This window comes from Salmo trutta, unplaced genomic scaffold (genome assembly GCF_901001165.1).
Source record: "Salmo trutta unplaced genomic scaffold, fSalTru1.1, whole genome shotgun sequence".
NCBI lineage: Eukaryota > Metazoa > Chordata > Actinopteri > Salmoniformes > Salmonidae > Salmo > Salmo trutta.
In genome coordinates, this window is record NW_021823125.1 from 31,968 (window position 1) to 54,386 (window position 22,419).

General features: G+C 40.9%; 2 protein-coding genes across 5 annotated transcripts; one reads left to right on the plus strand and one right to left on the minus strand.

Annotated features, from left to right (window-relative positions):
* Window positions 1-397: 397 nt before the first annotated feature.
* LOC115189048 (equistatin-like) lies at window positions 398-20,791 on the minus strand. Of its 4 annotated transcripts, none has more exons than XR_003876678.1 (5): window positions 3,392-3,491; window positions 1,564-1,627; window positions 787-918; window positions 598-693; window positions 398-521 (listed from the first exon to the last, which is right to left on the minus strand). XR_003876678.1 is itself a non-coding variant. In XM_029747853.1 (5 exons), exons 2-4 carry the CDS (start codon window positions 20,148-20,150, stop codon window positions 19,150-19,152), a joined length of 264 nt encoding a protein of 87 aa, XP_029603713.1. In that variant the 5' UTR covers window positions 20,151-20,162; window positions 20,691-20,791; the 3' UTR covers window positions 425-521; window positions 19,134-19,149. The 4 variants fall into 4 exon arrangements, 3 of the variants coding, with proteins under 3 accessions (XP_029603713.1, XP_029603712.1, XP_029603714.1); XM_029747853.1 differs by lacking the exons at window positions 598-693; window positions 787-918; window positions 1,564-1,627; window positions 3,392-3,491 and adding exons at window positions 19,134-19,229; window positions 19,322-19,453; window positions 20,099-20,162; window positions 20,691-20,791 and having other exon boundaries at window positions 425-521; XM_029747852.1 differs by lacking the exons at window positions 398-521; window positions 598-693; window positions 787-918; window positions 1,564-1,627; window positions 3,392-3,491 and adding exons at window positions 18,919-19,042; window positions 19,134-19,229; window positions 19,322-19,453; window positions 20,099-20,162; window positions 20,691-20,791.
* Window positions 7,590-9,426, plus strand: LOC115189049 (equistatin-like). Its single transcript, XM_029747855.1, has 5 exons — window positions 7,590-7,695; window positions 8,196-8,259; window positions 8,903-9,034; window positions 9,129-9,224; window positions 9,303-9,426. Exons 2-4 carry the CDS (start codon window positions 8,208-8,210, stop codon window positions 9,206-9,208), a joined length of 264 nt encoding a protein of 87 aa, XP_029603715.1. The 5' UTR covers window positions 7,590-7,695; window positions 8,196-8,207; the 3' UTR covers window positions 9,209-9,224; window positions 9,303-9,426.
* Window positions 20,792-22,419: the final 1,628 nt, after the last annotated feature.

Below are 22,419 nucleotides of genomic sequence, written 5' to 3' on the forward strand. Positions count from 1 at the left end.
TAGGTGTATTCAAACATTTGACTGGTACTGCAAATATAGTAGATCTAACCTATAGAAAGCTGATGGGATCCTCTTTCTAATAGAAGCCATGAGGCGGTTCTCACACAATTGCATAGGTTATAGAAATGTTGCGCAACATGAGCTCATGAAATGTTTTACATTTGCATTGATGTCAGAGTGATTAGAGGGAATATAGAGTGCTGAGTACCAGGAAGTTAGCAAGTGCGGTAGGCTACTAATGACCATCACCAGCATCAGAGCTTGGAGAAGCCTAATTACTAAATGGTCACGTGGAATTTGACTGCCTTCATTTCTTGTAACTGACGGTAATACAGTCCTACTCCTTCCTCCATTTCCCAGAAATGGACTGGTTCAGATAATCACACCAACAATAAAGTAAATAAATCAACAGTTTAATCTCTGGATTTCTTCATGTATTTATATGGGATGTAAATCAGTTCCTGTCGTAGAGTAAAGAACACTGTCCGTCTTTTCAAAGTCTTCATTCCAACGCCTTTCATCTGCAATTAGACAAAAACATCCAATATCAGCTGCAAAGAAATAACATTTAGTGAATTAGTATGTATATACACACACCTTGGTGGAACAGTTGCTAGCATTTGATAGCAGTGCCTGGTGGAGTCTCCGTACCCTGAATCTTCTGTCCAGTAGTGGTCACACACCAACAGTAACCTACCAGAAATAGACATGTTGCACATACAATATTTACTGTAACATTCAACTGAATTGGAGAATTAATGTGTGTATATGTGCGTCCGTGTTAACCTGTAGAGCCCGAACATTGCTTAGGGGTGTATCGTCCAGCGGCGTCACACGTGGGGATGTAGGCGCCAATTGGGCCATGTGTCGCGGCATATCTAGCACGCTCACAGGGGGTCATGGGTCGTATCCTAGCATCTGGACACAGGTAACATAGATTGATTGTAATGTGGACATAACATTGCAGCACATGCATGCCGGAATCTTGGGTTGCGTCCCATATAGTCCCTGGTCAGAAGTAGTTTATACGGAATAGGGTTCCATTTCAGATGTAACCTAGGTACTTCCTGGCTAAATACTGAAATTGCGCTACTTGTTTAAAAGCCCTGTGCAGTCAATTCAGTTTCTGTCTTCTGTATAACAGCTGATGAAACTAAGACTGAAAGTGGGGGTAAGTTGTGTCAGTGTTACTTCCTGACAATCCAATCATACATCCAGTTGAATGATCAAACCATTCATATCAGAATACCTCAGTCCAGCATCTAGACACCAATATACATCTCTGGAACAAGAGGAGTGGCAGGTAGCCTAGCGGTTAGAGAGTTGGGCCAGTAATACAAAGGTTCCTAGATTTAATCCCTGAATGTCAAGTTAAAATATCTGTCTATGTGCCCTTGAGCAAGACAACCTTCTCTCCAGTGTCACGGTTGATAATGGCTGTCCAAGGGACAACTGGTTATGAAACAAAACATTAATACGTACGTGTGTGAATAGGACAGATCAACACCCACTAACGTCTATATTAAAATGTTGGTGAGTAGGTGTGAGGTACATCACTCTTACCTCCCAGAGCAAAAGCTGTGCTAACAAGCAGAATGATGGTCAATATCGCCATGGTGATAGTCTCCTGAGAGAAAGAACAAGAGCGAGATTAGCTGAGCATTTTAAATCCTCTGGAATGGCTGTGGGTACTAGATTTGGATCTTTTTAGTCCCCATTTGGACTAATCTTCCAAGAGTCCTTAAATATTAAAATACAATTTATATACGAACACATTTTCACATATAACACACTATTACAAACATACATAATATACTAACGTAATAAACCAATAAATGAACTACTGTAATCCCACAACATTTCTGTGTATTATATTTAAATTGTTTTAAAATAGTTTACATTTATATATTGAAAGGTTTCTGGTTTGCTCAGTTAATTTATTCCATTTCTTTATTGCTCTAAATCGAAATGTTCTTTTGCCCATTTCTCTTTTCTGTCTGGATAACGCATAGATGGTGGACAATCTATTCCTAGTATTTACGGAATGTCTGTCTCTTACCAACTGATTACCATTGTGAATTGTACTTGGCCGTTTTAAATGATGTATATTATGAAATAAAATAAGCATGTTTTTTGCAATTATCTTGTCGATTGATGACCAACCAAGAACATTGCGTATGACTGCAACAGAAAAACCATATCTCCACCGTAAAACAATCCTTGCTGCTTTGTTCTGTGCAATCTGCAGCCTCCTAACTTCACTTGATGATGCATTTCCCCAGAACAGTAGTTCACTTGACTCTCAATTAAAGCTTGTGTTATTTGCTTAAGAATTTTTCCTGGTAAATATTTAGCTATCCTTCTGATTATGCATGCCGTTTTAATATTTTTTTACAGATTAGTTATTTGAGATGACCATGATAAGCAGTTGTCTAGCTGCACTCCTAATAGTTTGGTTTCTGCCACTTCTTCAATTTGTACTCCTCCCATACTTAATTGTATCCCATGGTGTTTTGGCCTTTTCCTAGTGGAACAGACCAACATAACTTTGGTTTTCTTGGTGTTTAAAACAAGTTTATTCTGGCAAACCCACTCCCTAATATTCTCCAAATCTCCTTGTAAAGCTTGCTGTACCTGTTGAACCGATTGTCCTGCTGCATAAATTGTAGTATCATCTGCAAATATAGTAGCTTGAGTTTCAGCTAGGGCATAGGAAAGGTCGTTGGTATATATTAAATAAAGAAGTGGCCCAAGGCAGCTGCCCTGCGGTATTCCACAGTTTAAAGCATGAGGGGAAGAAAATGAACCATTGATATAGGTGGACTGTTTCCTGTCAGTTAGATATGACTGTACCCAAATCAAATGCTGCACTGAAATCTAAAAATAGTACCCCCACAAACTTGCCATTATCCATAGCATTGAGCCACTGGTCAGTCAGGTACTAGAGGAGAGGAAACCCTGTGTTAAGTACAAAACTTATGCAACAATTGCTAAACCCAGTCCTGAGGACCCCAACAAGCGAGTATCGGCAACACGGCGTGCTACCATTCTTCCACTAAAATTCCGGTATCATCTAATCTATTGTATGTGGTTGAAGAGCCTGGCACACAGGAATATGAATCCTTCCCAAATGGCTCCTCATGCCTTATGTAGTGAACCACCTTTGACAAGGGCCCACAGTGCACTACGCAGGGAAGGGGAAGCAGACTAGATCTTGACAGAGACTTCAATTCACTACAAAGGGAACTATTAGTCTATGCTCTTAAATTCAGGGGGTCGACCCACAAAAAGGGATCATATATATATAGTGCACTACACTTGACCAGGGCCACATAAGATTAACGTGCCATTTGAGAGGCAGCTAGTCTACTAAATAATATCACAAGCTCACCTTCTGCACTCTTCCAAGGGATTCACTGGTTGTCTCTCTGTTGTCTGTGAGTTATGGTCTACCTCGTCCACCTCTCCTTTTAAAGGATCTGTCACAGGTGTGACTAGTTGCCTCATTAACCCAACAAGAGATCCCGATGTAGGCCATTAGCTGGTGGTGTAAAGTACTTATGTAAAAATTCTTTAAAGTACTACTTAAGTAGTATTTTGGGGTATCTTTACTTTACTAATTCTATTTATTTCAACTTTCACTTCACTACATTCCTAAAGAAAATAATGTACTTTTTACTCCATACATTTTCCCCGACACCCAAAAGTACTCGTTAGATTTTGAATGATTAGCAGGACAGAAAAAATGGTCTAATTCACACACTTATCAAGAGAACATCCCTGGTCATCCCTACTGCCTCTGATCTAACAGACTCACTAAACACAAATGCTTCCTTTGCAAATTATGTCTGAGAGTTGGTGTGACACTGGCTATCCGTAATCAAATAAAAAAACAAGAAAATGGTGCCGTCTGGTTTGCTTAATATAATGAATTTGAAATGATTTATACTTTTACTTTTGAACTTAAGTATATTTTATCAATTACATTTAATGTTGATACTTCAGTATATTTGCTGAAACTTTTAAAACTGTACTCAAGTAATATTTACTGGGTGATTTACACTTTTACTTCAGTCATTTTCTGTGAAGGAATCTTCATAGGCAGTGAAGAGAGTAGTAGAGGAAGATGGGTCCAGTTTCAAGGGATCCTGAGAGGCTCCCTGTGAGTATGCCGAGGCCAATAGAGAGTGATAGGAATAACATGTGTTTCAGTAAGGTTGGTTTCTTAGCATTCATAGCCATGGTTAGCAACTGTACCGCAGAAATGGAACATAAATCACTGAAAATAGATGTTGTGGTGGTAGCTGCAGATAACTCGTTGGGTTATGAGATTTTACTGCAGAGAAGTTATAAGGTGTGATGAACGATAGTGTCCTGTTCTCCCAGGCTGCCGGCCTGCTGTGGGACAAAGCCCGTGCAGTAGAACTCAGCCCACTGTTGGGTTTTATTTCACTTATTAGATGTGATGCATTACCATTTACAGTAGATGTAGGCCTAAGTATGAACGGACTGTAATGCACTAACAGGTTAATATAGTATTAACATAGGTTGAGCAACATATAATAGACATGACTAACTGGAGGGTTGCTGGCTAGTAGGAGTGTAGGCTGAGTAGACTCTTGACACACACACACAATGCCTGGTTGTTGGGCCGCTCATGGACAGGTGTATGTGAGGAACTGATAGAGGGGAGAATGGCTGTGGCACAAGAACAGGCACTGTCCTTGGGTGTCTGACTCTCGGGTACACACACGAAGATAAGCTAGAAGACAACTATGCTTGGCAACAAAGATGCGTCTAGAGGCTGGGACCAGCCTGCACGCCAACGATAGGCTGGAGTAAGTCTAAACCACACCCAAGCCTCTACTATGACAGGCCCTCAGGGAGAGGAAACTGTCTGTCAAGAAGTATTTAAGGAAGAACTTATGATGTCATTTCAGTTCTCTGTCTGCCCTGCGAGGTGTTACAGTGAACCCGTATATACGAACATTGCATTTATCACTATTTACTTAGCTTAATAAACAGCTGTGAAACAGTACTAGAGACCAGAGTTTCTCTTTGTCCTGACACCAGATTCGAATTGACGCAACCTAACACCACGTAGACTTGCATCCGAGCCCATTTAGACTTGCATCTTCAGAGCGTAGCTTGATTGTGCGTCACATGCAATCAATCAAATCAATCAAATGTATTGATAAAGCCCATCTTACGTCAGCTGATGTCACAAAGTGCTGTAGAGAAACCCAGTCTAAAACCCCAAACAGCAAGCATTGCAGGTGTAGAAGCACGGTGGATAGGAAAAACTCCCTAGAAAGGCCAGAACCTAGGAAGATACCTAGAGAGGAACCAGGCTATGAAGGGTGGCCAGTCCTCTTCTGGCTGTGCCGGGTGGAGATTATAACAGAACATGGCCAAGATGTTCAAATGTTCATAGATGACCAGCAGGGTCAAATAATAATAATCACAGTGGTTGTCGATCATTCAGAGTATCTCTATCACTCCTGCTGTCTCTAGAGAGTTGAAAACAGCAGATTTGGGACAGGTAGCACGTCCGGTGAACAGGTCAGGGCTTGATAGCCGCAGCAGAACAGTTGAAACTGGAGCAGCAGCATGGCCAGGTGGACTGGGGACCACCCATATCTTGTTGTTGGGGACCACCACCCATAAAAAAACAGTTTCTGGCTAAAGAGACAAGACTAACAAGGAAATCCATGAACTAATAGTACAGGTAGAGAGCAATACAAAAAGATACTACAGAGATACAAAATAAGTTAGAGAAAAAACAAATAGAACATGAGGAACTTATTCAAGAACAATCTAATGTAATCTATTACAAAAATAAAGCAAACTGTATGGAATATGGAGAAAAATGCACAAATTATTCCTGAATCTCCCATACAGGAACGCTAACAAAATTATTTGCAGATGTTCACTTTTCCGTCTCATCCTTTCCCACTGAATGAAGATTATACATTTACATTAACATTTTAGTCATTTCGCAGATGCTCTTATCCAGAGCGACTTACAGTAGTGAATGCATACACTTCGTACATTTCATAAAAAATTTTCCGTATTATGGTAAGCAATTCTTTCCAAATAATATAAAAAATTGAAAATTAACAAATGTACAGAAAGATCAGTGCGAAGGCCAAATTAAGAAGAAAAATGTTTTGAAACTATTAAGTGCATAGATGAAATGTATTTTTTCCCCTGCCCGATTCCAGACAGGTGCATGATAATTGTCCATTCTAAATCAAAACAAATTTCACAAATATTATTTAGTACATGTAAAGACAAGATTCAATCAAGAATAGTCTGATGGGTGACAACATTATCCCATCACTTGTGAATGATGCCCAGTGTAAGGCAAGGAACAATTGCAACTTTTTCATATGTTAGTGCAACACCTCATGTAGCCTAGCCAATAGGCCTATATGTTTTGATAAGGTTTGTGTAGCCTGGCGAAAGTCAATCCAGCACAGGACACAGTAATGATTTGGGGTTGTTTATACTGTCGAGGCTTACATTCAAAATAGGATAATGTAGAAGGGAAATCACTAATAGAGGAAGTCACCATAAAGCAAAATTCAGTCTAATTCACAATCAAGTGACTGCGCTTGCACAATCCCATAACTACTTGCACACCTTATTTATGAATCTCTTACAGGGACAGTGCCATCCAGTGGATATAAATGAATACAACTATGCCATTTCACCACCTGGCTACATTTGTATTACAACTAAAGTGACCAAATAACCTCTTTACAATGGGTGTAGAGCCGAACTGGCATGCACATGCAGCGCATGAGTTTCACGTTTGGGGAAGATCATTTTCACAATAAAAATATTATTTTATAACAAAAGCATTAATGCATAATCATACTATGGGGTTGGCTGAGTCCAACTGGGTGGACTGAGTCCTAGTGCATGGGCTGAGTACAACTGAGTGGGCTGAATCCTACTGCATGGGCTGAGTCCTTCTGCGCGGGCTTTGTCCTACAGCAGGCCGGCAGCCTGGTAGAACGGGACACTATCGTTCATCACACCTTGTAACTCTTCTGCAGTAAAATCTCATAACCCAAGGAGTTCTCTGCAGCTACAACCACAACAGGATCCCTCGAACCTGGACCCATCTTCCTCTACTACTCTCTTCACTGCCTAATGAAGCTACCTTCAGAGAAAATCACTCAAGTAAAAGTGAAAGTCACCCAGTAAAATATTACTTGAGTAAAGGTCTAAAAGTTTCAACAAATATACTGAATTATCAAAATTAAATGTAATCGATAAAATATACTTAAGTATCAAAAGTAAAAGTATAAATCATTTCAAATTCCTTATATTAAGCAAACCAGACGGCACCATTTTCTTGATTTTTTTATTTGATTACGGATAGCCAGTGTCACACCAACTCTCAGACATAATTTGCAAAGGAAGCATTTGTGTTTAGTGAGTCTGCCAGATCAGAGGCAGAAGGGATGACCAGGGATGTTCTCTTGATAAGTGTGTGAATTAGATCATTTTTACATAAGTACTTTACACCACCAGCTAATGGCCGACATCGGGATCTCTCGTTGGGTTAATGAGGCAACTAGTCACACCTGTGACAGATCCTTTAAAAGGAGAGGTGGAAGAGGTAGACCATAACTCACAGACAACAGAGAGACAACCAGTGAATCCCTTGGAAGAGTGCAGAAGGTGAGCTTGTGATATTATTTAGTAGACTAGCTGCCTCTCAAATGGCACGTTAATCTTATGTGGCCCTGGTCAATTGTAGTGCACTATATATGACCCCTTTTTGTGGGTCAACCCCCTGGATTTAAGAGCATAGACTAATCGTTACCTTTGTAGTGAAAAGAAGTCTCTGTCAATATCTAGTCTGCGTCCCCTTCGCTGCATAGTGCACTGTGGGCCCTCGTCAAAGGTGGTTCACTACATAAGGAATAAGGAGCCATTTGGGAAGGATTCATATTCCTGTGTGCCAGGCTCTTCAACCACATACAATAGATTAGATGATACCTGAATTTTAGTGGAAGAAGCGATACTCGCTTGTTGGGGTCCTCAGGACTGGGTTTAGCAATTGTTGCATAAGTGTTGTACTTAACACAGGGTTTCCTCAACCTCTCCTCTAGTACCCACAGCCATTCCAGATGATTTAAAATGCTCAACTAATCTCGCTTTTGTTCTCTCTCTCTCAGGAGACTATCACCATGGCGATATTGACCATCATTCTGCTTGTTAGCACAGCTTTTGCTCTGGGAGGTAAGAGTGATGTACCTCACACTTACTCACCAACATTTTAATAAAAACATTAGTGGGTGTTGATCTGTCCTATTCACACGTACGTATTAATGTTTTGTTTCATAACCAGTTGTCCCTTGGACAGCCATTATCAACCGTGACACTGGAGAGAAGGTTGTCTTGCTCAAGGGCACATAGACAGATATTTTAACTTGACATTCAGGGATTAAATCTAGGAACCTTTGTATTACTGGCCCAACTCTCTAACCGCTAGGCTACCTGCCACTCCTCTTGTTCCAGAGATGTATATTGGTGTCTAGATGCTGGACTGAGGTATTCTGATATGAATGGTTTGATCATTCAACTGGATGTATGATTGGATTGTCAGGAAGTAACACTGACACAACTTACCCCCACTTTCAGTCTTAGTGTCATCAGCTGTTATACAGAAGACAGAAACTGAATTGACTGCACAGGGCTTTTAAACAAGTAGCGCAATTTCAATATTTAGCCAGGAAGTACCTAGGTTACATCTGAAATGGAACCCTATTCTGTATAAACTACTTCTGACCAGGGCCCATATGGGACGCAACCCAAGATTCCGGCATGCATGTGCTGCAATGTTATGTCCACATTACAATCAATCTATGTTACCTGTGTCCAGATGCTAGGATACGACCCATGACCCCCTGTGAGCGTGCTAGATATGCCGCGACACATGGCCCAATTGGCGCCTACATCCCCACGTGTGACGCCGCTGGACGATACACCCCTAAGCAATGTTCGGGCTCTACAGGTTAACACGGACGCACATATACACACACTAAATTCTCCAATTCAGTTGAATGTTACAGTAAATATTGTATGTTCAACATGTCTATTTCTGGTAGGTTACTGTTGGTGTGTGACCACTACTGGACAGAAGATTCAGGGTACGGAGACTCCACCAGGCACTGCTATCAACTGCTAGCAACTGTTCCATCAAGGTGTGTGTGTGTATACATACTCATTCACTAAATGTTATTTCTTTGCAGCTGATTCTGGATGTTTTTGTCTAATTGTAGATGAAAGGCGTTGGAATGAAGACTTTGAAAAGACGGACAGTTGTCTTTACTGTACGACAGGAACTGAATCACATCCCATATAAATACATGAAGAAATCCAGAGATTAAACTGTTGATTTGCTTACTTTATTGTTGGTGTGATTATCTGAACCAGTCCATTTCTGGGAAATGGAGGAAGGAGTAGGACTGTATTACCAGCAGTCAAATTCCACGTGACCATTTAGTAATTAGGCTTCTCCAAGCTCTGATGCTGGTGATGGTCATTAGTTGCCTGGTACTCAGCACTCTATTGTCCCTCTAATCACTCTGACATCAATGTAAAACATTTCATGAGCTGATGTTGCGCAACATTTCTATAACCTATGCAGTTGTCTGAGAACTGCCTCATGGCTTCTATTAGAAAGAGGATCCCATCAGCTTTCTATAGGTTAGATCTACTATTTGCAGTACCAGTCAAAAGTTTGAACACCTACTCATTCCAGGGTTTTCATCTGTAATATTTTCAACTATGACATCACACATGGAATCACATCTTAAACCAAAATATATTGAGATTCTTTGCCTTGACAGCTTTGTACACTCTTGGCATTCTCTCAACCAGATTCATGGAATGCATTTCAATTAACAGGTGACCTAATTTGTGGCATTTCTTTCCTCAATGCGTAAGAGCCGATCAGTTGTGACAAGGTAGGGGTGGTATACAGAAAATAGCCCTATTTGCTATTTTAAGACCAAGTCCATATTATGGCAAGAACAGCTCAATGCAAAAAGAAACAGCCCATTACTTTAAGACAGGAAAATCGGTCAATGCGGAACATTTCAAGAGCAGTCTCAAAAACCAAGCGCTACGATGACTCATGAGGAAGACCCAGTTACCTCTGCAGCCCAAATAAACACTTCACAAAGGTCAAGTAACAGACATCTCGACATCTGCTCAGGAGACTGCATGAATTAGGCCTTCATGGTCGAATTGCTGCAAAGAAGCCACTAAAGGACGATAAGAGACTTGCTTGGGTCAAGAACCACAAGCAATGGACATTAGACCGGTGGGAATCTGTCCTTGGTCTGAGTCCAAATTTGAGATTTTTGGTTCCAAACGCTGAGTCTTTGTGACGCAGAGTAGTTGACCGGATCGCCACATGTGGTGTTCCCACCGTGAAGCATGGAGGTGATGGTGCTTTGTTGGTGACACTGTCAGTGATTTATTTAGAATTCAAGGCACACTTAACCAGCATGGCTACCGCAGTGATACGCCATCCCATCTGGTTTGGCTTAGTGGGACTATCATTTGTTTTTCAACAGGACAATGACCCAACACACCTTCAGCTGTGTAAGGGCTATTTGACCAATAAGGAGAGTGATGCATCAGATGACCTGGCCTCCACAATCACCCAATTTAGATGGTTTGGGATGAGTTCAATCAATCAAATGTATTTATGTAGCCCTTTTTACATCAGCCGATGTCACAAAGTGCAATACAGAAAGCCAGCCTAAAACAGCAAGCAATGCAGATGTAGAAGCACGGTGGCTAGGAAAAATTCCCTAGAATGGCAGGAACCTAGGAAGGTGCGGTATAGAGAGAGTTGAAAACAGCAGGTCCGGGACAAGGTAGCACGTCCAGTGAACAGGTCAAGGTTCCATAGCCGCAGGCAGAACAGGTGGACTGGGGACAGCAAGGAGTCGTCAAGCCAGGTGGCCCTGCGGCATGGTCCTAGGACTCAGGTCTTAAGAGAGAAGATAACGAGAAAGAAAGAACTAGAGGGTGCATACTTTACCTCTATGGGCTAGGTGGGACGTGACCGTCAACAGCCAGTGGAACAGCGTGGCGCTAAATACAAAAACCTCAAATGCGAAAGCAAAACATTAGATTATGTTAGGAGTGTACATACACCAAAATAATCACAAAGCCATTTTCCAAGCAAGCATATGTCACAAAAACCCAAAACACAGCTAAATGAAGCACTAACCTTTGATCTTCATCAGATGAGACTCCTAGGACATTCTGTTATACAATACATGTATGTTTTGTTCAATCAAGTTCATATTTATATCCAGAAACAGCTTTTTACATTGGCGTGTGATATTCAGAACATGCATTCCCACCAAAAACTTCCGGGGAATTTACTAAATTACTCATGAACGCTGACAAAATCATAATTATTTTAAGATTTATAGATACAGAACTCCTTTATGCAATCGCTATGTCAGTTTTATTTGAGACGACACTACAACCATCATGATTGATTAATTGTCAGATCCAACAGAAGATCTCTTTGTTTCTTGGGACCTAGAACTAGCATCTCTGCTTTGTCTGAGTTTTAAAGTAAAACATTTGCCGCCTTCCAGTTCCTTATGTCTGAAACACAGGTTTCCAGAAGGGCAATTTTGGGGCTTCACCATGATTCATCTAAATGTACAGCTGTGTATCGTCCGCATAGCAGTGAAAGTTAACATTATGTTTCCGAATGACATCACCAAGAGGTAAAATATATATATATATATATATATATATATATAATGAAAACAATAGAGGTCCTAAAACGGAAACTTGAGGAACACCGAAATATACAGTTGAATTGTCAGAGGACAAACCATCCACAGAGACAAACCGATATCTTTCCGACAGATAAGATCTAAACCAGGACAGAACTTGTCCGTGTAGATCAATTTGGGTTTCCAATCTCTCCAAAAGAATGTGTTGATCTATGGTATCGAAGCAGCCCAAAGGTCTAGGAACACGAGGACAGAGGAAGAGCCTCAGACTGACACCATTAAAAGGTCTTTTACCACCTCCACGAGTGCAGCCTCAGTGAGTTGGACCACAGAGTTAAGAAAAGCAGCCAACAAGTGCTCAGCATATGTGGGAACTCCTTCAAGACTGTTGGAAAAGCATTCCAGTTGAAGCTGGTTGAGAGAATGCCAAGAGTGTGCAAAGCTGTCATCAAGGCAAAGGGTGGCTACTTTGAAGTATCTGAAATATAAGAAATATTTAGATTTGTTACAGTGGGGGAGAAAAGTATTTGATCCCCTGCTGATTTTGTACGTTTGCCCACTTACAAAGAAATTATCAGTCTATAATTTTAATAGTAGGATTTTTTGAACAGGGAGAGACAGAATAACAACAATATAATCCAGAAAAACGCATGTCAGAAATGTTATAAAATGACTTGCATTTTAATGAGTGAAATACATATTTGACCCCTCTGCAAAACATGACTTAATACTTGGTGGCAAAACCCTTGTTGGTAATCACAGAGGTCAGACATTTCTTGTATTTGGCCACCAGGTTTGCACACATCTCAGGAGGTATTTTGTCCCTCTACTCTTTGCAGATCTTCTCTAGGTCATTAAGGTTTCGAAGCTGACGTTTGGCAACTCGAACCTTCAGCTCCCTCCACAGATTTTCTATGGGATTAAGGTCTGGAGACTGGCTAGGCCACTCCAGGACCTTAATGTGCTTCTTCTTGAGCCACTCCTTTGTTGCCTTGGCCGTGTGTTTTGGGTCATTGTCATGCTGGAATATCCATCCACGACCCATTTTCAATGCCCTGGCTGAGGGAAGGAGGTTCTCACCCAAGATTTGACAGTACATGGCCCCGTCCATCGTCCCTTTGATGCAGTGAAGTTGTCCTGTCCCCTTAGCAGAAAAACACCCCCAAAGCATAATGTTTCCACCTCCATGTTTGACGGTGGAGATGGTGTTCTTGGGGTCATAGGCAGCATTCCTCTTCCTCCAAACACGGTGAGTTGAGTTGATGTCAAAGAGCTCCATTTTGGTCTCATCTGACCACAACACTTTCACCAGTTGTCCTCTGAGTCATTCAGATGTTCATTGGCAGACTTCAGACGGGCCTGTATATGTATTCTTGAGCAGGGGGATCTTGCGGGCGCTGCAGGATTTCAGTCCTTCACGGCGTAGTGTGTTACCTATTGTTTTCTTGGTGACTATGGTCCCAGCTGCCTTGAGATCATTGACAAGATCCTCCCGTGTAGTTCTGGGCTGATTCCTCACCATTCTCATGATCATTGCAACCCCACGAGGTGAGATCTTGCATGGAGCCCCAGGCCGAGGGATATTGACAGTTCTTTTGTGTTTCTTCCATTTGCAAATAATCACACCAAATGTTGTCACCTTCTCACCAAGCTGCTTGGCGATGGTCTTGTAGCCCATTCCAGCCTTGTGTAGGTCTACAATCTTGTCCCTGACATCCTTGGAGAGCTCTTTGGTGTTGGCCAAAGTGGAGAGTTTGGAATCTGATTGATTGATTGCTTCTGCGGACAGGTGTCTTTTTTACAGGTAACAAGCTGCGGTTAGGAGCACTCCCTTTACGAGTGTGCTCCTAATCTCAGCTCGTTACCTGTATAAAAGACACCTGGGAGCCAGAAATGTTTCTGATTGAGAGGGGGTCAAATACTTATTTCCCTCATTAAAATGCAAATCAATTTATAACATTTTTGACATGCGTTTTTCTGGATATTTTTGTTGTTATTCTGTCTCTCACTGTTCAAATAAACCTTCTATTAAAATTATAGACTGATCTTTTCTTTGCCAGTGGGCAAACGTACAGAATCGGCAGGGGATCAAATACTTTTCCCCCCCACTGTAAATCACTTTTTTGTTTACTACTTGATTCCATATGTGCTATTTCAGAGTTTTGATGTCACTATTATTCTACAATGTAGAAAATAGTAAAAATGAAGATAAACCTTTGACTGAGTACGTGTGTCCAAACTTTTGACTCATGCTGTATTTATCAACTTTCCTAATATTAAGAACATGGCTTATATTGACAACAGGGGTATAGTCTACCTGGCTGGCATGAAAATGAAACAAGGGAAAAGAATCCTCCATTCGCTATTTAACCTGTTGGGGGTAGGGGGCAGTATTTGCACGGCCGGATAAAACAACGTACCCGATTTAATCTGGTTATTACTACTGCCCAGAAACTAGAATATGCATATAATTATTGGCTTTGGATAGAAAACAACCTAAAGTTTCTAAAACTGTTTGAATGGTGTCTGTGAGTATAACAGAACTCATATGGCAGGCAAAAACCTGAGAAGATTCCTTACAGGAAGTGGCCTGTCTGACCATTTCTTGGGCTTCTACACTCTCTTTATTGAAAACTGAGTATCTCTGCTGTAACGTGACACTTCCTACGGCTCCCATAGGCTCTCAGAAGGCGGCAAACCCCTGAATGATGTCTTTGGAGCATACCCACCGAAAACTTCCGGTGAATTTACTAAATTACTCACGATTAACGTTCACAAAATACATAACAATTATTTTAAGAATTATAGATAGACTCATTTATGCAATCGCGGTGTCAGATTTTAAAATAGCTTTTCGGCGAAAGAACATTTTACAATATTCTGAGTACATAGCCCGGCCATCACGGCTAGCTAATTTGACACCCACCAAGTTTGGCCCTCACCAAAGTCAGATTTACTATGAGAAAAATTGGAATACCTTTGCTGTTCTTCGTCAGAATGCACTCCCAGGACTTCTACTTAAAACCTCTTGAGACTCTCATCCCGTTAGCGGGATCATTTTCCAGCGAAAACTCCTGGCGACATTAGCATAACGAAATTCAATTTTTTTTTTTTTAAATATAGGACTGTCTCATTTCGTTTTATAGATACACCTCTCTTGAATCGACCCTCGTCGTCCGATTTCAAAAAGGTTTTACAGGAAAAGCACAAAATTAGATTATGTTAGAGGAGTACATGGTAAAAGTAGCATCATTTGAATTTTCCGACCAAGCACATGCATCACAAATAACCAAAAAACAGCTAAATGCAGCACTAACCTTTTACAAACTTCATCAGATGACACACCTAGGACATCATGTTACACACAGCATGCATTCTTTTGTTCAATAAAGGTCATATTTCTATATAAAAACAGCATTTTACATCGGCGTCTGACGTTGGCTAACTATTTTCCCATAAAATGCGTCCCGGGAAACAGTGCTACAATTTCATAAATTACTATTCGAAAACGATTTTTTTATTTTATATTGTCAATCTAAGATTTATAGATGAATATCTCTTGAAAACACCCGTCATAACAGATTTTAAATTAACTTTACAGGGTAATCACACTTTGAGATAAAAGGGGATGCGATACTTAGAAAATGAGCTAGAAAACCTAGCTCGGCGCCATCTTGGAACAATCGCAAATCACATCTGATCTTGTATAATATTGTCAATAATCCCTCACCTTTAGTTGTCTTCATCAGAAAGCACTTCCAGGAATCCCAGGTCCACGACAAATGTATTTTCGGTCGAAAAAGTCCATCCTTTATGTTCCATTAGCTTGCTGTTGTTAGCGCGTCTGAAGGCTGTATCCAAATGCTGATCCGGGCGCGGGACTTGGCTTACGAAAAATAACTTTTTTCCCTCCTTTAGGTTCGTTCAAACATGTCAAACGTTGTATAACATTAATCTTCAGGGCCTGTTTCAACAAGAGAGCCAATAAGATTCGAGTGGGACGATTTCATTGTGTTTCAAAACGTTTCCAAAGGTGGGAGTAGACACGGCCGCCGACGTCACAATGCTGATGGCCCTCCTACTGTGACCAATTGCCACAGCGTCTCCTTCACTGAGTTTCGACAGTAGAAGCCTCAAAACACTTTGTAAAGACTGGGGACATCTAGTGGAAGCTCTAGAAAGTGCTCAATGAACGATTTTTCACGTTGTGAATTACAGGCAAGGCTGTGAAGTCGAGTCCACAATTCAGAATCCCACTTCCTGTTTCAATCGGTCTCGGGGTTTTGACTGCCATATGAGTTCTGTTATACTCACAGACACCATTCAAACAGTTTTAGAAACTTTAGGGTGTTTTCTATCCATATAAAATAAGTATATGCATGTCCTTGCTTCTGAGTTTGATTAGTAGGCCGTTGAAAATGGGAACGAATTTTTTCCAAAATGCGCTGTGGCGCACCCTATGGTAGGATATCCGTAAGAGGTTTTAAACAACAAATGTTGTTTTGGTTCCAAATAATCCATAGTTATATTGAAATAGCTCCGTTTTGTTTGTGCGTTCAGGTCAGTATCCGAAGGGTGACGCGTGAGCGCCTTTCGTAACAAAGCATTTCAAAATATTCCATTACCGTACTTCGAAGCATGTCAAACGCTGTTTAAAATCAATTTTTATGCTATTATTCTCGTAAAATATCGATAATATTCCAACCGGGCGATGTTGTATTCATTCAAAGGCTAAAAGAAAAAACTTGAGAATTCTCATGAATGCGCTTCTCAGTGTCACTGTTCCCAGGCTGACCACTCACAAACAGAGCTGCTGTGGGTCGCCCAGAGACTGCAGACACCCCATTACACTTTCTGGCGCCTTCTGAGAGCCAATGGAAGCCTTAAAAAATGTCACGTAACATCACAGATGCTGTAATTTTGATAGAGATGCAACAGAAGGAGAACAAATTGTCAGACAGGGCACTTCCTGTATGTAATCTTCTCAGGTTTTGGCCTGCCATATGAGTTCTGTTATACTCACAGATACCATTCAAACAGTTTTAGAAACTTTAGTGTTTTCTATCCAAATATACTAATTACATGCAGTATTTTCCGGCCGTGAAAATACTGCCCCCTAGCCAGACAGGTTAAAAAAGTACATTTGAATGACACTAAGTGGCAGTGTTTTTACAACTAATGCCGGTTTGCCTGAGGCTGATGCCGTGCAAGTGTTTGTGAACATGCATATACACACACTCTCATTCAAAGAAACACATGCAAGAACACACACATACATGTAATAGTGCCAGACATGCACACAAACATATACAGATGGCGTTGCTGTTATGATTTTAGTTGTCCTTGATATCCTTTGTTTTAAATGTATTCTTTTTTTTTTAATTGCGTTGGTTGCTGTTTTCGTGTCTTTTCCTTTTTTCTCTTTAGTTCATTCTCTTGGTTGTTGGTGTATTGGGGGGTTCTTGGGGGTGGGGAATGGAATTAATTGTATTTTTTATTTTTCTTCTTCCTGGGGGGCTGTGGGAGGGGTCTCGAATGGATGAGGGACAGCTATTGGGGAACTGTGGGGGGGGATCTCGGAGGGTTCGGGTTCACGTTTTTTGGCCTGGTGGTAGATCGGCCAACATGCCCTTGAGCAGAGCATTGACCCTGGATGCTTCTGTGTGTCGCTCTGAATGGGAATCTGTTGGATGACTGGGATGATGTAGCTATTGAGCAGCTTCACTGTAAGTATATTGTGTTTTGAATATTCAATAAATTAAACAAAATAAAATAAAACTCAGCCAATGCAGTATTTATGGATCTCAATTAGCTGCTGCCAAGGCAGAAGCTACTCATCCTGCGGTTCAGCAAAATTAAGGCAGTTATACGTTTTAAAAACATTACCATACATAACAGATTTCACAACATATTAAGTGTGTGCCCTCAGGCCTCTACCACATCTATAACACAAAATCCAAGTGTACATGGGTGTAGTGTGTATGTTAGTACGCATGTGTCTGTGTTGCTTCAGTCTCCACTGTTCCATAAGGTGTATTTATGTTTTTTTTTTAATCTAATCTTACTGCTGGCATGAGTTTTTTGATGTGGAATAGAGTTCCTATGTAGTACTGTGAAAGTAGTATCTTGGCAACAGTTCGAACATGAAGGCCTGATTCACCCAGTCTCCTCTGAACAGTTGATGTTGAGATGTCTGTTACTTGAACTCTGTGAAACACATTTGGGCTGCACTTTCTAAGACTGGTATCTCTATTGAACATATCCTCTGCAAGAGGTAACTCTGGGTCTTCCTTTCCTGTGGTGATCCTCATGAGTCATCGTAGCGCTTGGTTTTTGAGACTGCACTTGAAGAAAAGTTCAACGTTCTTGAAATATTCCGCGTTGACTGACCTTCCTTACAGTAACAGGCTGTTTCTCTTTGCATTGAGATGTTCTTGCCATAATATGGACTTGGTCTTAAAATAACAAATAGGGCCATTTTCTGTATACCACCCCTACCTTGTCACAACTGATCGGCTCTTACGCATTGAGGAAAGAAATTCCACAAACTAAGTCACACCTGTTAATTGAAATGCATTCCATGAATCTGGTTGAGAGAATGCCAAGAGTGTACAAAGCTGTCAAGGCAAAGGGTGGCTACTTTGAAGAATCTCAATATATTTTGGTTTAAGATGTGATTCCATGTGTTATGTCATAGTTGAAAATATTACAGATGAAAACCCTGGAATGAGTAGGTGTGTTCAAACTTTTGACTGGTACTGCAAATAGATCTAACCTATAGAAAGCTGATGGGATCCTCTTTCTAATAGAAGCCATGAGGCTGTTCTCACACAATTGCATAGGTTATAGAAATGTTGCGCAACATGAGCTCATGAAATGTTTTACATTTGCATTGATGTCAGAGTGATTAGAGGGACAATAGAGTGCTGAGTACCAGGCAGTTAGCAAGTGTGGTAGGCTACTAATGACCATCACCAGCATCAGAGCTTGGAGAAGCCTAATTACTAAAATATCACGTGGAATTTGACTGCCTTAATTTCTTGTAACTGCCGGTAATACAGTCCTACTCCTTCCTCCATTTCCCAGAAAAGGACTGGTTCAGATAATCACACCAACAATAAAGTAAGTAAATCAACAGTTTAATCTCTGGATTTCTTCATGCATTTATATGGGACGTGAATCAGTTCCAGTCGTACAGTAAAGACAACTGTCCGTCTTTTCAAAGACTTAATTCCAACGCCTTTCATCTGCAATTAGACAAAAAACATTAACAGCCAGAATCAGCTGCAAAGAAATAACATTTAGTGAATGAGTATGTATACACATACAGACACACACCTTGGTGGAACAGTTGCTAGCAGTTGATAGCAGTGCCTGGTGGAGTCTCCGTACCCTGAATCTTCTGTCCAGTAGTGGTCACACACCAACAGTAACCTACCAGAAATAGACATGTTGCACATACAATATTTACTGTAACATTCAACTGAATTGGAGAATTTAGTGTGTGTATGTGCGTCCGTGTTAACCTGTAGAGCCCGAACATTGCTTAGGGGTGTATCGTCCAGCGGCGTCACACGTGGGGATGTACGCTCCAATTGGGCCATGTGTCGCGGCATATCTAGCACGCTCACAGGGGGTCATGGGTCGTATCCTAGCATCTGGACACAGGTAACATAGATTGATTGTAATGTGGACATAACATTGCAGCACATGCATGACGGAATCTTGGTTGCGTCCCATATGGGCCCTGGTCAGAAGTATTTTATACAGAATAGGGTTCCATTTCAGATGTAACCTAGGTACTTCCTGGCTAAATATTGAAATTGCGCTACTTGTTTAAAAGCCCTGTGCAGTCAAATTCAGTTTCTGTCTTTTGTATAACAGCTGATGAAACTAAGACTGAAAGTGGGGGTAAGTTGTGTCAGTGTTACTTCCTGACAATCCAATCATACATCCAGTTGAATGATCAAACCATTCATATCAGAATACCTCAGTCCAGCATCTAGACACCAATATACATCTCTGGAACTAGAGGAGTGGCAGGTAGCCTAGCGGTTAGAGAGTTGGGCCAGTTACACAAAGGTTCCTAGTTTTAATCCCTGAATGTCAAGTTAAAATATCTGTCTATGTGCCCTTGAGCAAGACAACCTTCTCTCCAGTGTCACGGTTGATAATGGCTGCCCAAGGGACAACGGGTTATGAAACAAAACATTAATACGTACGTGTGTGAATAGGACAGATCAACACCCACTAACGTTTTTATTAAAATGTTGGTGAGTAAGTGTGAGGTACATCACTCTTACCTCCCAGAGCAAAAGCTGTGCTAACAAGCAGAATGATGGTCAATATCGCCATGGTGATAGTCTCCTGAGAGAGAGAGAACAAGAGCGAGATTAGTTGAGCATTTTAAATCATCTGGAATGGCTGTGGGTACTAGAGGAGAGGTTCAGGAAACCCTGTGTTAAGTACAAAACTTATGCAACAATTGCTAAACCCAGTCCTGAGGACCCCAACATGCGAGTATCGGCAACACGGCGCGCTACGATTCTTCCACTAAAATTCAGGTATCATCTAATCTATTGTATGTGGTTGAAGAGCCTGGCACACAGGAATATGAATCCTTCCCAAATGGCTCCTCATTCCTTATGTAGTGAACCACCTTTGAAGAGGGCCCACAGTGCACTACGCAGCGAAGGGGAAGCAGACTAGATCTTGACAGAGACTACTATTCACTACAAAGGTAACTATTAGTCTATGCTCTTAAATTCAGGGGGTCGACCCACAAAAAGGGGTCATATATATATATATATAGTGCACTACACTTGACCAGGGCCACATAAGATTAACGTGCCATTTGAGAGGCAGCTAGTCTACTAAATAATATCACAAGCTCACCTTCTGCACTCTTCCAAGGGATTCACTGGTTGTCTCTCTGTTGTCTGTGAGTTATGGTCTACCTCTTCCACCTCTCCTTTTAAAGGATCTGTCACAGGTGTGACTCGTTGCCTCATTAACCCAACGAGAGATCCCGATGTCCGCAATTAGCTGGTGGTGTAAAGTTCTTATGTAAAAATTGTCTAATTCACACACTTATCAAGAGAACGTCCCTGGTCATCCCTACTACCTCTGATCTGTCGGCCATTAGCTGGTGGTGTAAAGTACTTGGGGTATCTTTACTTTACTACTTCTATTTATTTCAACTTTCACTTCACTACATTCCTAAAGAAAATTATGTACTTTTTACTCCATACATTTTCCCTGACACCCAAAAGTACTCGTTAGATTTTGAATGATTATCATGACAGAAAAAATGGTCTAATTCACTCACTTATCAAGAGAACATCCCTGAAGATCCCTACTGCCTCTGATCTGGCAGACTCACTAAACACAAATGCTTCCTTTGCAAATTATGTCTGAGAGTTGGTGTGACACTGGCTATCCGTATTCAAATAAAAAAACAAACAAGAAAATGGTGCCGTCTGGTTTGCTTAATATAAGGAATTTGAAATGATTTATACTTTTACTTTTGATACTTAAACAACCTCTCTGGGCAGGTGGCACCAAATCGTCCCACCTACGTAACAGCCAGTTGAATCCTGTGGTGCGATTTTCAAATACCTTCGAAATGCTATTACTTCAATTTCTCAAACATATGACTATTTTACAGCTATTTAAAGACAAGACTCTCGTTAATCTAACCACACTGTCCGATTTCAAAAAGGCTTTACAACGAAAGCAAAACATTAGATTATGTCAGCAGAGTACCCAGCCAGAAATAATCAGACACCCATTTTTCAAGCTAGCATATAATGTCACAAAAACCCAGAAGACAGCTAAATGCAGCACTAACCTTTGATGATCTTCATCAGATGACACACCTAGGACATTATGTTATAGAATACATGCATGTTTTGTTCAGTCAAGTTCATATTTATATCAAAAAACAGCTTTTTACATTAGCATGTGACGTTCAGAACTAGCATACCCCCCGCAATCTTCCGGGGAATTTACTAACAATTTAAAATTACTCACGATAACGTTTCACAAAAAGCATAACAATTATTTTAAGAATTATAGATACATTACTCCTCTATGCACTCGATATGTCCGATTTTAAAATAGCTATTCGGTGAAAGCACATTTTGCAATATTCTAAGTAGATAGCCCGGCATCACAGGGCTAGCTATTTAGACACCCACCAAGTTTAGCCTTCACCAAAGTCAGATTTACTATTAGAAAAGTTGATTACCTTTCCTGTTCTTCGTCAGAATGCACTCCCAGGACTTCTACTTCAATAACAAATGTAGGTTTGGTCCAAAATAATCATAGTTATGTTCCAACAGCGACGTTTTGTTTGTGCGTTCTAGACACTATCCCAATGGTAAATAACGGTCACGTGCACGGCGCATGTCGTGACAAAAGATTTCTAAATATTTCATTACCGTACTTCGAAGCATGTCAACCGCTGTTTAAAATCAATTTTTATGCAATTTATCTCGTAACAAAGCGATAATATTCCGACCGGGAATCTGCGTTTCGGTAAATAGAGGGAAAAACAGAAAGACGGGGGCGGCCAGTGCACGAGCCTAAGCCCTTTGTCCTCTGATAGACCACTTAGCAAAAG

What these genes read in the sequence shown, in the direction of transcription:
- LOC115189049 (XM_029747855.1), top strand. Translation starts at nt 8,208, where the DNA reads ATGGCGATATTGACCATCATTCTGCTTGTTAGCACAGCTTTTGCTCTG. An exon ending in CACAGCTTTTGCTCTGGGAG is followed by an intron (nt 8,260 to 8,902) that starts GTAAGAGTGATG and finishes ACCTGTGTCCAG; the next exon opens with ATGCTAGGATACGACCCATG. An exon ending in GCAATGTTCGGGCTCTACAG is followed by an intron (nt 9,035 to 9,128) that starts GTTAACACGGAC and finishes TATTTCTGGTAG; the next exon opens with GTTACTGTTGGTGTGTGACC.
- LOC115189048 (XM_029747853.1), bottom strand. Translation starts at nt 20,150, where the DNA reads ATGGCGATATTGACCATCATTCTGCTTGTTAGCACAGCTTTTGCTCTG. An exon ending in CACAGCTTTTGCTCTGGGAG is followed by an intron (nt 19,454 to 20,098) that starts GTAAGAGTGATG and finishes ACCTGTGTCCAG; the next exon opens with ATGCTAGGATACGACCCATG. An exon ending in GCAATGTTCGGGCTCTACAG is followed by an intron (nt 19,230 to 19,321) that starts GTTAACACGGAC and finishes TATTTCTGGTAG; the next exon opens with GTTACTGTTGGTGTGTGACC.